This window comes from Ostrea edulis, chromosome 4, assembly GCF_947568905.1.
Source record: "Ostrea edulis chromosome 4, xbOstEdul1.1, whole genome shotgun sequence".
NCBI classification, from domain to species: domain Eukaryota; kingdom Metazoa; phylum Mollusca; class Bivalvia; order Ostreida; family Ostreidae; genus Ostrea; species Ostrea edulis.
In genome coordinates, this window is record NC_079167.1 from 90,287,574 (window position 1) to 90,302,585 (window position 15,012).

The following is a 15,012-nucleotide window of genomic DNA, read 5'->3' on the forward strand; positions in this document are numbered from 1 at the left end:
ACTGTAATCGTAGTGACATACCATTGTGAATTTCCACTCTACTAAAACTGTATTAAACAGTGTGCATAAAAATATTTCCATTAGGAATTTTGAAAACATTTCCAGTGCAGTCTACAGAAGCCAACAAATACAAGTATATGTACATGATCTGAACAAATGTCGACCTAGCTAACTAGAACACATGCCACACCTTTAAGAAGGCCCAGGCTATCCTATACCAGCTAACTAGAACACATGCCACACCTTTAAGAAGGCCCAGGCTATCCTATACCAGCTAACTAGAACACATGCCACACCTTTAAGAAGGTCCAGACTATCCTATACCAGCGAACTAGAACACATGCCACACCTTTAGGAAGGCCCAGGCTATCCTATACCAGCAAACTAGAACACATGCCACACCTTTAAGAAGGCCCAGGCTATCCTATACCAGCTAACTAGAACACATGCTACACCTTTAAGAAGGCCCAGGCTATCCTATACCAGCTAACTAGAACACATGTCACACCTTTAAGAAGGCCCAGGCTATCCTATACCAGCTAACTAGAACACATGCCACACCTTTAAGAAGGTCCAGACTATCCTATACCAGCGAACTAGAACACATGCCACACCTTTAAGAAGGTCCAGACTATCCTATACCAGCTAACTAGAACACATGCCACACCTTTAAGAAGGCCCAGGCTATCCTATACCAGCTAACTAGAACACATGCCACACCTTTAAGAAGGCCCAGGCTATCCTGTACCATCCCCCCTCTCTCTTCTGACTGGAGAATTGTCTGCTAGCAGTGTTCATACTCACAAAGTCAAGAACCTGTCAAAGAGAAAATCAAGTTCTGAAAAATGCTGAAACAAACTGGAAAGATTTAAATTTTACACTAAAATATCACAAAGCAAAGGAAAAAGAAACTGCATCATTTACACATGTAAGTTAGATTAATATTTTGATAGCCTTAAATTGATATACATGTAACTATTGATTTTTACTGTAATCTACACATCAATTGTTCAGAAAAAGATAAGGATTCTTACCTCAAATAAAACAAGGACTTTAAAATTTGTCTGTATGAAGTAGTTGAAATTCTCGTTGAACAGCAGCAACTCCTCCCACACAGGAAGCACCGACCTTAGAAATGAAATATTGCCATTTTTATTTCAATTTTTGCAAAAGGTAGTTCTAACATGTAGGCAATGCATGCATGAACCAAATACATGTAGTTACTAAATGCCAAAATGAATCTACATTGTACCAACTGTTGTACTTACTTTCTCTCTTTGAAATCAAATGGCTGTGTCATGATTGGAAGGATTTTATCCACTTGTTCATTCTCAGTTTCAAAGTAAGTTGTCACCGCTCGATCCCTGCAGCAGCAAAAAAAAGTAAACCATCATGTGTTACATGTTTCATAACTGCGACATATTTCTGTAGTACCATTTGATCCTTGTTATATAGACTTATGGCACTTCAAATACAGGACCGAAAATCATGCCTTTCCAGTATCACTACTTCCTGAGTCTCTTACTTGTGTTGTTTCTGGAGGTAGCTGCCTGTCTCCTCATCCACAATGTGGACCCTGACTAGTGGATGGAGAATGTGGAAGTCATTCTTCAGTTTATCCGTCCGGTGGACAGTCACTGACAAAACCTCTCCCTCATCTTCTGCTCTCATCCTCTCCTCACGCCTCCTCTCCAACTCTTCCTCATCCACTAAGAATATCAATTATCTTGCTTTTCACAATTTGAAACTTTCATAATCTTATTTCTTTACACATAGACTAGAGAGGAGAAATGTTATATTGCAAGAGAGGATAAAAATTGTATTACAAACAAGGCAATGCAATCATGAAATACCTGGTTCCTCCTTCTTTTTCTTGCCTTTTTTCTTTGCAGCCTTTTTAACTTCTGTTTCCTCATCAGGTGATAAATCCTCCTAAATTTCACAGCAATGAAACAGACATCAAATAATATTTCCTATATTGACATTACTGTAACAGATTCAATTCAAATGCCTTGGAATTCAATGAAGTGCTTTTGCATCGTCTTCCATTTTAAAAACCATAACATCATTGCAATGATGGGAAAGAGCAGTATCAATATATCAATGAGTCATTTTCTGGTTAAATATCCATAAAATCAGCTGTATGTATTCTGCAGACAACACTTCATATCATACACACCTCTCCTTCTCCCTCCTCCTCTGCATCCTCTCTCTCCTCTCCCTCCTCCTCATCCTCCTCCTTCTTCTTCTTCTTTTTCTTTTTCCCAGCAGCCTTCTCCTCCGTCTGCTCTTCATCTTTCTCCTCTGTCTTTGAGCCTTTCTTTTTCTTCTTTTTGTCTACTTTCTCTGATGTCACAGACTCTTCAGATGGTGACATCGGTCTCTCTTCTTCAGATTCTTTCCCCTTTTTCTTTTTCCCTTTAGTTTTGGTTGATGTAGACGGTACAGATTCCTCTGATGGTGACATCGGTCTCTCTTCTTCAACTTCTTTTCCCTTCTTCTTCTTTCCTTTAGTTTTAGTTGGAGTAGAAAGAACAGATTCTTCAGATGGTGACATAGGTCTGCTGTCCTCATCCTCAGTCTCTTCCACTTTCTTCTTCTTTTTCTTCGCTTTCTTCGGGGTTGTCACTGACTCCTCCGAGGGGGACATTGGACGCTCCGCTTCACTCTCTTCCATCTCTTTCTTCTTCTTTTTCTTCTTTTCCGTCATTGAACTTGTAGGAGAGGTAGGTTCTGACAATGGTTGCTCATCTTCACTTTTGGCACTGGGCTTCTTTTTCTTTCTCTTCCCTGTTTCTGTTGCTTCACTCTCTGCTGGAGACAAAGGTCTCTCGTCTTCTGATACAGCTTCTTTCTTCTTCTTCTTCCTAACAGTCTTTGCTGGTGTATCACCTGTGATTTCACCATCTGGTGGCTTTTTCTTTTTCTTCGGTGTTGTGGCTAGTTCGTCTATTGTCATAGTTTTGTCTTCAATCAGGGTGTCACTATAAAAGCCAAGTTTTAAGAATACATGAATAAGGATATTCCATGTGACATACATATTGCTTGATATGGAATTTATTTCATGAGTACGGCAGGATTTTTGACATATTTCACACACACTTTGCACTTTTGAAACTGCCCATAAATCATGTCCGATTCATGTTATAAATTCTATATCCAATTCCAACATGTAGAATTTTCTGTTTATTACATTTTCTTCCACTTTCTTCATTGCTCTCATTGCAGAGGACATGCATAAAAATTACCCCCATTGTGAGAATTCAACTTTTGTTCCATAAATAAATTATGATATTTTACAACTGAAAATGTAATACATCTGCATGGGAGAGGTATATTGGAATAACTAAATTGTCCAGAGAGTTACATGCAGTGGGCATCTTACGAAGCCATACATTGTGTGAGATACTAACAAGCAGACGACAAATAAAAGAATCTTCAAGTGTTGTCTTGCTTTACAAGCAAAATAGCAACAAAATATTAACTGCTATTAGCATAAAATAATAAGGATATTACGTGTCAGATTTTTCTGTGGGTTTTTTCTTTTTCTTCTTTTTGCTGTTATCTATTTTGTCATCATCATTCACAAAAGCTGAATTGTCCTTTGCTGTAATCAAGAAAAAAAATTGTAAGTAAACTTTCAATGAAACATGTTTATAATTACAATTATAAATATTCATATAAACAAAAATATTTCCAAACCTAATAAGTTTCAGGTACATGTAAGTTAAACTATAACAACATCATTAACATTTAAACATAAGAGATACATCTGTATGTTGGGTAGAGGTAAAGAGAAAAGAAACAAGAAAATTCTCTGAATTTCATTGATCTCTGCTTAAAAGGGGGAACATTTTAGGAACTCAGAAACACACAGTATTTAGAGGCCATTTGTTACCTAATGTGACCTGGTGATCTTAGCAACAGGGGTCACATTTTGTGGCAGAAACTGTCCAAGTGAAGTTTCATTGCCAAAGCTCAAATAATATTGGAGATTTCTTCCTAAACCTACTTCTAAAAAATGTGAGTAGGTGGCCATGACATTTGACCTGAAAATCATTGGGGCCATCCTAAAGTCATAGAAACTCTTCATTTAAGGTAGCTCACGTACTACACTAAATAAGCTAAAGCTTATACTCTTTAAGACGCTACATCATAAGATGGCGATTTAAAAGTTTTGTGAAATTATTTCTATCATTCGATTTGTTTGTCTATCATTGTAGCTCAGTGGTTAAAGCATTGGGCTGGTGAACCGCAGATCTCGAGTTCAAATCTTCCCGATTCTTTTGTTCACATGTGTTGAAATAAATTTTTTGAAAATTATATTTTTATCCAAATTTGCATATTCTCTGCCTTTTTGGGATATATACTTATTATATATCATCATATCTTTTATGATTAAATCAATTTGTACTGATTTGAGAAACTATTTCAAGGTGTAGTGAGCCATCTTAAAGTTTGATTTACATACCAGTACAATGTATTTGAGACATCCATACTATGTAGCATGTGACTTAGTGATCCTTTCATGATAAAGATTTTACATTTCAAGATTCACTGCTAAAGCTCAAAAAGCATGAGATTTCATCTGGAAACCATTTCTTATCATGTGACCTAGTGATCTTGAACTTTGACCTTTTGACTTCAAACAAAATAGTAGCCATCCATAAGTCATAAAGACTTTTCCAGTGAAGTATTTTAGCCATTTCTTATTTAGTGACCAGAGCCCTTTGATCTCAAAAGCAATAAGGGTAATCCTTCAGTCTTAAAGACTTATGTGAAATTTCATTTTAGAATTAAGCTCAATAGCATTTGAGATTTTATACGGACATCAATGTGTTACTGATAGACACACAGATAGAAAGCAGTGGACAAAGAATAAGTCATGATGAGGATATTCAGTAAGTCCCATTCATCAATAATTCTCTGACCTTGTTCCTGTAGCCTCTGCCTGCGTTTGTTACTTTTCTCATTTTTCGGACTATTGTCGGGGTCGTATGTGTTGGCTTTGATTGCAGCGTCTTCTTCCTTCTGCAGGCCTTCTCCTTTCCTCAGAGATTCCAGCTACAGACATTGTTAAATACAGGTATATGGTGGGGGTTTTCACTTATCACACAACAATAATAATTGTAGTACACAATAAGAAAAAAACACAATGTTTAACTTTCTCCACATGAATTCGCTTTATGGCTGTAGATGTGCAGTAAAACATGTTTATAGCAAAGAGCTGGGGTCAAACAATTTCAATTTGTTATAAATGTATCACTAATTTGTTACATCCAATAAGTTCATCATGTATTTCAAAACTACAGGGAATGAAAATCACACTGCTGTAAGTGTGAATTGATTATAAGTGTGAATTGATTATAAGTGTGTTCGCTGTTTTTATTGTACTGTATTCTATGTAAACATACCACAGCTTCAGCCTCAGACTTCTTCTTTTTCTTCTTTTTGGCTTTGGCTCCACTGAAATATAAAGGTTCACCATTAATCTACTTTGGCCTTAATTCTAACCATAGTTTGAAATTACATAAATAAGCAGAAATGTATGAAAATTGTTATGTAGTTGAGATGTATACAAATCTAGTTATCATTCTAGTAACAAATCATGTGACCTCATAAATAAATCAAAGAATGTTTATAGAATTAAGGGCCAGAAATGGATGTTATCACTTCTTGTCCTTTTATTGTACAGTAAAACTTCTTCATTGTGTGATACCAGATACAATATTCTAACTTCGGTATCAGGTGGTAATGCATTTCTAATCATCTTTAAAATACAATAAAATCTTGTTGTCTTGAACTTGATGGGACCGAAAAAAAACTTTGAGATATCCTCGAGGGTAAAATAGATAAAGAACCAGTGGTTGGGACTTCTGAATCACTTCAACATATCCATAGTGTTCGAGATATCGGTATTCCAGATACTGAAGTTCAACTGTAGTATGATTTAGAAGGAACTTATATCATGAATATCAAAAAATAATGAATAAGTCCATGTTTTACACTGTAAAGCAGGTGTTTATGAAAATCAGAGAAATGAAATCTTACTCGGTGGCTTGGTCTACTGCCTGCTGCAGGAGTTGGTCAAATTTAGAACTGTTGGACTTCATGTCAGCTGTTGAATAAACACAAAACATCAAATTTAGAACTGTTGGACTTCATGTCAGCTGTGCAGTAAACACAAAACATCATTTTTACTTGTATTGGTAAGTACGTGTGGACATAAAAATAATTAAATTTTTCAAAGATGTCAGTGGCTGTATCAGGTATTTCACATATCTTTTAATTCACATGAACATACTATCACTTAATCACGTTTATTACATGCAGTATCGCCATGTGATGTGAACATACTATCACTTTATCACGTTTATTACATGCAGTATCGCCATGTGATGTGAACATACTATCACTTTATCACGTTTATTACATGCAGTATCGCCATGTGATGTGAACATACTATCACTTTATCACGTTTATTACATGCAGTATCGCCATGTGATGTGAACATACTATCACTTTATCACGTTTATTACATGCAGTATCGCCATGTGATGTGACTTTCAAATTATTCTGCAAGGTAATTCATATTAATAATAATACTAATGAACTGAATTCCTAATCAGAAATCTAATACATATACCTGCACCCTCATACACATTCAACTTTCAGAACAGGCTTTAATCTACTTAACTTAGAATTCCTTGAATAGATTGTTAGAAATATTTCCCATAACACACTCTTTACAAAAAGCATTACAACTTCCTCTTTTCAGTAGTCAGTACCATAATTATTAAATTCTATAAAATCTGTGAATCAAAACACATATTTGGACATCAACATACTACTTCAGATAATTTAACTACAGACTCTACCCAAGTTCTCCAGGACTAGGATTTTATAAACACTCTTATAATGTTAATCTGCAGTCCCCATTACACAGATAATAGTTCCCATTATATCGACATCAGTTCCCATTACTTAAACAACAGTTCCCGTTACATAGACACAGTTCCCATTACATAGACAGCAGACCCTATTACATAGACAACATTTCCCATTACATTGACAACAGTTCCCATTACACAGACAGCAGTCCCCATTACATAGACAGCAGTCCCCATTACACAGACAATAGTTCCCATTACATTGACAACAGTTCCCATTACACTGACAGCAGTCCCCATTACATTGACAACAGTCTCCATTACATAGACAACAGTCCCCATTACATAGACAGCAGTCCCCATTACATAGACAATGGTTCCCATTACATTGACAACAGTTCCCATTACACTGACAGCAGTCCCATTACATTGACAACAGTCTCCATTACATAGACAACAGTCCCCATTACACAGACAATAGTTCCCATTACAAAGACAGCAGTTCCCATTACATAGACAACAGTTCCTATTACATAGACATCAGTCCCCATTACATAGACAACAGTCCCCATTACATACACAGCAGTCCCTATCACACAGACAACAGTTCCCATTACATAGCCAGCAGTTCCCATTACATAGCCAGCAGACCCTATTACATAGACAACAGTTCCTATTTCATGGACAACAATCCCTATTACATAGACAACAGTTCCCATAACATAGACAACAGTCCCCATTACATAGATAACAGTTCCCATTACATAGACAGCAGTTCCCATTACATAGACAACAGTTCCCATTACATAGACAACAGTTCCCATTACATAGACAACAGTCTCAATTACATAGACAGCAGTCCCCATTACATAGACAACAGTTTCCATTAAATAAACAGCAGTCCCTATTACATAGACAATACTTCCTATTACATAGACAACAGTTCCCATTACATAGACAACAGTTCCCATTACATAGACAACAGTTCCTATTACATAGACAACAGTTCCCAATACATAGACAGCAATCCCTATTACATAGACAACAGTTCCTATTACATAAACAACAGTTCCCATTACATAGACAGCAGTCCCTATTACATAGACAACAGTTCCCATTACATAGACAACAGTCCCCATTACATATACAACAGTTCTCATTACACAGACAACAGTTCCCATTACATAGACAACAGTTCCCATAACTTAGCCAACAGATCCCATTACATAGACAGCAATTTCCATTACATAGACAGCAGTTCCTATCACACAGACAACAGTTCCCATTATATAGACAACAGTTCCCATTACACAGACAGCAGTTCCTATTACATAGACATCAGTTCCCATTACATAGACAACTGTTCCCATTACATATACAACAGTCCCCGTTACACAAACAGCAGTCCTTATTACATAGACAACAGTTCCCATTCCCCATTATATATGTAAAATGATTACCCAGTGGAATTTCATCTTCCTGTTTTGCCTTTGCAGACTTTGGTCTGGCCTTCTTTGTCTTCTTAGCTTTGTCTTTTGTTTCCACTGTAATAGATGAAATCATAATAAAACATCAGAGTTTCATTAATACATCACTGTAATAGATGAAATCCTAATAAAACATCAGAGTTTCATTAATACATCACTGTAATAGATGAAATCCTAATAAAACATCAGAGTTTCATTAATACATCACTGTAATAGATGAAATCCTAATAAAACATCAGAGTTTCATTAATACATTACAAACATCGACAGTATCAGTACAGGTAAGAATTCTAAACAGTTGATCAGGCTGGACCTAGAAATGACTTCAAATGAGATCATTTTACTGCAGGGAAAACGTTCCTAGATAGCAGTTCAATAAACATCCCACTTACTCTATTTTTGTTATGTTAGAAAAGTAGAAGGCCTGTGCTTAGTTTTTGTGAAAAGTGGAAGAATACAAATAGCCGGGTTTTTTTTAAAGGTCTATAATATCAATATATATCAATTTGATATCAGGGGCCTGGATCTTTCCAATTGGGAAAAAATTGCGACATTTCTCTGATATTGGGAAAAATATTTGATGCGAAAAAGGTCGGGAAAGAACTTCAAACCAGTGCATTAAGGTATAATTGGACTCCTTCTGACTTTCAATTTGGTCAAATTTACCTCATTTTAAAAATAAGCTGAGGCCAACAAATAAGGTTTACTTAACAATTTTGAAGCAAAAATTGTATCTAATCCATTGTAATATATTATATATTTACTACTTAAACCTACCCAGTTGAAAATTTATAAGTTTATTTCAATGTTGAAAGGGTTTAGAATAGACTACATTTTGTGGTGAAGGGACTCTTTAATCAAAAAGTATGAATTTGCAAAATCTTACACTTTTTGTTGATTTGTAATTGATTTAAACAATATTTTATTGTGTAAAAAACAAATGGATTGGACAGCAGGCATTGCCTATAGAAGCCCTCTCCACAATTTTTGTTCTATGCAACATATCAATATTATCATAGATAATCATACCCATAGGCGTACATTTCAATTTTGTGATTTATGATACAAGTAGTAGAGACTTTGAATTAATTAAAATGTTGCAAATTCATTAATTTGGTTGGTTTTTGTAAACAGAACAATGATTCTTAAAAACATATAGATAGGGGATTTTCGAGTTCTTCCATGTCCGTGTTTATTCTGCATTTAACCACTATTACGTCATACTTTTTTTAGGCATGGTAATTTCCGGTTTATCATCATTAATGTAAATACACTAAGTCTTGTGTAAGTGTATAGCCTATTAAAATGGATGTTGATTCTATGGAAGTATAATCTAACTAAAGAAATGTTTGTAACAGATAAGTGTTTCTTGTTCCTTTTACCATGAAATTAACATACACAGTCTATGTATAAGCTTACGATTGGTATGAGTTTTGAAATCCTTTCCAAAAATGTTGGTGTAGATAGATTTTAAAAAATTGATCTCATGCTCTTGAAAGTCACCGCCAATCGGTGAATAAAAATGACTGAATTGTCGAAAATCATCCATAAAAATGTGATAAAACAGTAAAGACATACCAGCTATTGAAAGTTATTATGTCATGATTTATCTTTACAAATATATTGGGCACCATTGGATTGAACGGCGACTTCAGCATTACAAATCCGATTGATAATAGATATACCTGTACTTCCGGGGCATGCATGTAGAATCAGGGAGGGGGAAGGAATGGTCCCCCTGTTAACAACCATCATTTTCTATTATCTATATATACTGTACATGTCAAATAAAGATGTATTTTAATTGTGACACAACCCACCCCACACCCTTGACTTTTTATGGCAACAGTACAGAAGTAAAGGTACAAATGCAATTTCAAAGTTATGAAGTCACGTGTTCTATATTTTTATATTTATTTATTCTTGTCAAGAATTTTAGACAAAATATTGTGAAGACGTGTTTTATTTACACTATAGCGATACTCAGATTCCTATATTGTCATTTGTGTAGATGTGTAGACATGACTATCACATAAAATACAATTTGAATATGAAAAACTTTATGACAATATAAGTGAATCATCAATGGGTTGTCTTACAGAAAAATGATAAAGAACAAATTAGGATAATAAGCAGCTATATATGGAAATTTTTGACATTGATACCAGCCTGAACATTTTCCTGGGTTGTTTTTTTTTCACATGAAAACTTTAGCACTGCAGGAGTATTAATATAGAGCAAAGCTCAGACGGGCCAAAGGCCTGTCAATGAAGCAAGGCTCTAAAGCCTAAAAGGTAACACGTATGTATAAAAAAAAAAAGAAGAAGAAATAGAGAAAATCAGCAAATGAATAGAGATAATCTTTACATACATTCAGTGAAATTTTGTGATCCATATGGGTGCCACCATTTTGTTTTGTTCATTAGTTGCTTCTGCAGTTATTCATGTTTTAATTTTGAATGGCAAAGATACAAGACTGACATACAGTTTGTAATCAAACACTCAGTTTGTTATAGTGAATGGTATAAGTATTATCATTACAGTTTTTAGTCAATAATCAAATAGAATAACAGTAATACGACTAAATAGAAGAACGAGTTCATGAGTTTCTTTAAATAAAAATTTATGATATATTTACGCTTACTGTTTTAGCACTTGAATTTGTTGGTTAATTTTGTTTAGTTTTAAACGTCTTTTAAATTGCAAACAAGGTGTATTGTTGTTTATAATTGTTTGATTTGAAATAGAAAAAAGTCTAGTCTAAATGTGATGTCACAATGCATGGTTTATGTTGGCTGGCGTTATATTCCCCGCAGTAAATTAATAGGCGGATCCTGTAGTTATCCACATATTTCCCCCTTTAATATCTAAATGTTGATGGGTGTTTAGTGCAAGGGGAATTTCATAAATAAAATAAATATATATTTCAAAGTGAATTTTAATTTACCATACTTAATTAATTGCTGAATCGAATTATGAACGCCAATAACCATTTCATGCTTCGCTCTGTCCAACGGTCACACCCGTTTATATTATTCTACCACTATACTGCCTACAGAGGGACAATGATATGATAATGCTTTTAAATTGAAGGAACCGTGTCCATCCTGTTGAATTATGCAACAATACTAATAGCATGTCAAGTATGTGCAAAATTAAAAATATATCATAAGTCAAAAAAAAATTATACACACTGTAAGTAATAGACTGCAACAAATTTAAACTACAAACGCATGTTTAATCTTGTTTCCGACCTTTAAAAGGCCTATTATTTGTTATTTTCCATTGAATATATCCTATCAAGACCACAAATGAAAGCTGTGCAAATATCTAGATATACTGCAACTATAAGTTAGAGACTAAGACAACAAAGTTGGTGCAAATATGGCAAAAATGTTGTATCAAACAAGAATTCCTACCATCTTCGGCCATCTTTGTTTACATTCTAGTCCGCACAGGTAGAGATTGCAAATTTCATTGGTTGAAAATAAAAAAGGACTGGTGTAATACTAGTATAGAGAAACAGCCGCTATAAAATCCGCTTCGGAAAACTTAAGAATTTTAAAACTTCCTTTTAACATTATTACAGACTCGTGCATGTGTTGGACAATATGAAACTAGTTTCTTTTTTTTTCTCAGTTTACTATTATTTTTATTTCTTATTCTTTCAAAGAGTCCACGAAATGAGTATCGTGGCAAGGTAGTGAACGCCTTGGGCAATCATTTCCCACCCTCAGTTTCGGAATATGGGGGCACCATAGGGGGTGCTCAAGGGTTGGGATACTTTTCATACCTCGATCAGTATTGAATATGGAATGATCAAACGAAAGAAAACTGAGATCATTCTAACTAATAGATAGCATTTGTCTGACGTGTTTCATACCGATTGTTAGGCCGTTCTTGGTACACTGATTTTGACTACGGATAACCCTGTTTACCTTATCCTCTAGTGCGGCGTGTGTGACCGGTCGACAGGGGATGCTTACTCCTCCTAGACACCTCTGGTGTGTCCAGGGGTCCGTGTTTGCCCAACTATCTATTTTGTATTGATTTTAGGAGTTATGAGATTGATCGCTGTTCGTTATCTTCACCTTTCATATATATGTAAACGAACCCACATGTTAAGTCAGCCTATGACTTTGAGGGATATCGCGCTCACCTGAAAGTTCCTAATTTTACATAATGAAGGATAATAACAACTTAATGAAAAGAGTACACGAAACGAGTATGGAAACAAGGCAAGGGACTCCTTTTACTATAATTTTCATCACTCAGTTTGGGGCTGTATAGGGGTATCACCCGGGACCCATATATTTGCCTTTTTCCCCAAGGAAATGGAGACATAAACAAACTGAAAGTAGGGTAGTGGAGACTGCACAAAAAAACTTAACTTTCTTTCTAACAACAAGGTAGTGAATTGCTAAATTTTTATACAAGCATAATTTAGCATTCACCAAGTTCGTCTTAACCATACATATGGCGCCAAATTCACAAAAATGAGCTAAACATAGTTTCACAGTTGATTACGAACTATAGTTTACAAATGCTAATCCAAGTTTATCTGTCTTGAAATAAACGTTAACAATAGATTTTGCTGATAAATACAGATTCACATCTGTAAACTATAATTTACATCCGTTAACTATAGTTCACAACTGTTAATCCTAGTGTAGTAGTTGGGCATTCTGCCACTACTATTGGTATGTTCTTTTTACTTCGCGTTGTATTTTTTTTAATGATGATACGTGTTATATAAAGTATTCAACCCTTTAGATATTTCCAGGTAAGTTTGAGTCCGCCTAGAATGAGGTTAGTAATAAAATAATAAATAAATAAAGTTTTAAACCTTTAATAAAGTTCGACAATTGTATGATAAATACCAAAATAATAATCCAGGGGAATGAATGTGGCTTGAGAGAAAAATATAATTAAACAGGAAAAATAAAGAAACACTAATCAAAAATACAGGGTGCGGCAACTCCTGATATTTACCTTGTTGCAAGGTTTGGCTCAGAAGAAGCCCCGAGCACGGTTGTGTTCGGGTTTAAATACTATTCTTAACAAAAGAATGAAAGTAAAAGTTACCTGTAATGTGATTTGATAATAAATCTAGAAGTAACCAATGAGAAGTTTTGTAATAAAATACGTTTGAAAATAAAAGATAACTCTTCCTGTTTCATGAAATAAACAACTCGAATACGAAGACAGGAATTTACGTAGACAAGTAAGTAGAAAATAATGAAATGGAGATAATATAGACCGATACTACCACACTAGTTTCACAAATTGTGATACTATATTTATCAGATAAACTTAATAATAGTTTAGACTTGTAAACCGTAGTTTACAATTGTGAAACCGTATTTATCAGATAAACTATGTTTTGCAATCGCTAATGATTGTTTTTATTGTTAATTATAGTTTACGCTTGTGAAACATAGATTATCTGTTAACTATGGTTTACAGATGTGAAATATAGATTAACGTCGTTAACTATAGTTTACGTTCCGTAAACTATAGTTTACAGTCGATAAACCTATTTATCAACTGTGAAACTATGTTTAGCTCATTTTTGTGAATTTGGCGTGCCATACATACATGGCAATGTAGGTTTAGATCAATGGGGAACCCTTGCCCTTTACGAATTAACGGAATACAGGGCGAAGTGTTCCGATTGGGTTTAGATGGGACCATGCCATTTTTGCCAAGACCCCATCCCACGATTTTTGTGTAGGAACACGTAAATATAATTTCATCAAATATAATTTATATTCGTTAAATTAAGAAATTTATGATTTTTGAAAATACTGCGACATTTTAATCCAGCAAACTTCATTATAGCGCTTCATGAAAAGTGAAATGACGGCCCTATAAAAGGCGCAGCATGTTTTGATTTTTTAGTGCGAAGGCAAGCTGTTTTTACCTGGGTCAGAGTTTAAAAATATCCAAAGGTGAGTTCAACTCCAGAATGGAATAAGACGAAGAAGAAATTATGCTGACGTGAAGCTTTACAGTTCATACTATCAGGTAAATATAGTATGGGATTCAGGCGAGTGTTATAACCAATCATTATTATTTTGACATGACTTATCAGGTCTTCCAACAGTCGGGTGGAATTCCAATGGGCATGAATTCTACTCCTTTGTTAGCTGACCTGCTTTAATACTTTTATGAGGAAGAATTTATTTCAAAGCTTCTACATGAGAAAAAAAATCTCTTGTTATGGCCTTCAACTCGACATTTAGATATATCGACGACGTTTCATCTATTAGCAATAATCATTTTCATTCAAATGTCGATTCGTTATATTCCTGTGAACTCAAGATAAAAGACACAACAGAGTCCTCCACTTCTGCTTCGTACTTAGATAATTCATTGAAAATGGATATTAACGGCAAACTAACAACTCAACTTTATGGCAAATGGGATGATTTCAGCTTCTCCGTCGTCAACTTCCCATATTGATGAGGCAATATTCCATTATCACCTGCATATGGTGTTTATTTCTCTCAACTGAAACACAAGAGCTTGTTCTGCGTATGATCAATTTTTAAACAGAGGCAGGCTACTGACAAACAAGATGATGTTATAGGGATTTCAATAGTCTCGTTTAAAGTCAGCATTTCGCAATTTTT

The 15,012-nt window shown here is 34.9% G+C and overlaps 1 protein-coding gene across 1 annotated transcript in view; it reads right to left on the reverse strand.

Annotated features, from left to right (window-relative positions):
* Positions 1-11,842, reverse strand: part of LOC125669736 (jouberin-like) — a 41,828-nt gene extending 29,986 nt beyond the window's left edge. Inside the window, exons 1-12 of the mRNA XM_048904465.2 lie at positions 11,797-11,842; positions 8,351-8,434; positions 6,052-6,118; positions 5,415-5,466; positions 4,932-5,064; positions 3,517-3,607; positions 2,180-2,984; positions 1,854-1,932; positions 1,526-1,709; positions 1,269-1,364; positions 1,035-1,128; positions 721-816 (exon numbers count right to left, since the gene is read on the reverse strand). Of these exons, the coding sequence (XP_048760422.2) occupies positions 721-816; positions 1,035-1,128; positions 1,269-1,364; positions 1,526-1,709; positions 1,854-1,932; positions 2,180-2,984; positions 3,517-3,607; positions 4,932-5,064; positions 5,415-5,466; positions 6,052-6,118; positions 8,351-8,434; positions 11,797-11,809 (1,794 nt within the window). The 5' untranslated portion in view covers positions 11,810-11,842. The remainder of the gene's footprint in view (positions 1-720; positions 817-1,034; positions 1,129-1,268; positions 1,365-1,525; positions 1,710-1,853; positions 1,933-2,179; positions 2,985-3,516; positions 3,608-4,931; positions 5,065-5,414; positions 5,467-6,051; positions 6,119-8,350; positions 8,435-11,796) is intronic.
* Positions 11,843-15,012: the final 3,170 nt, after the last annotated feature.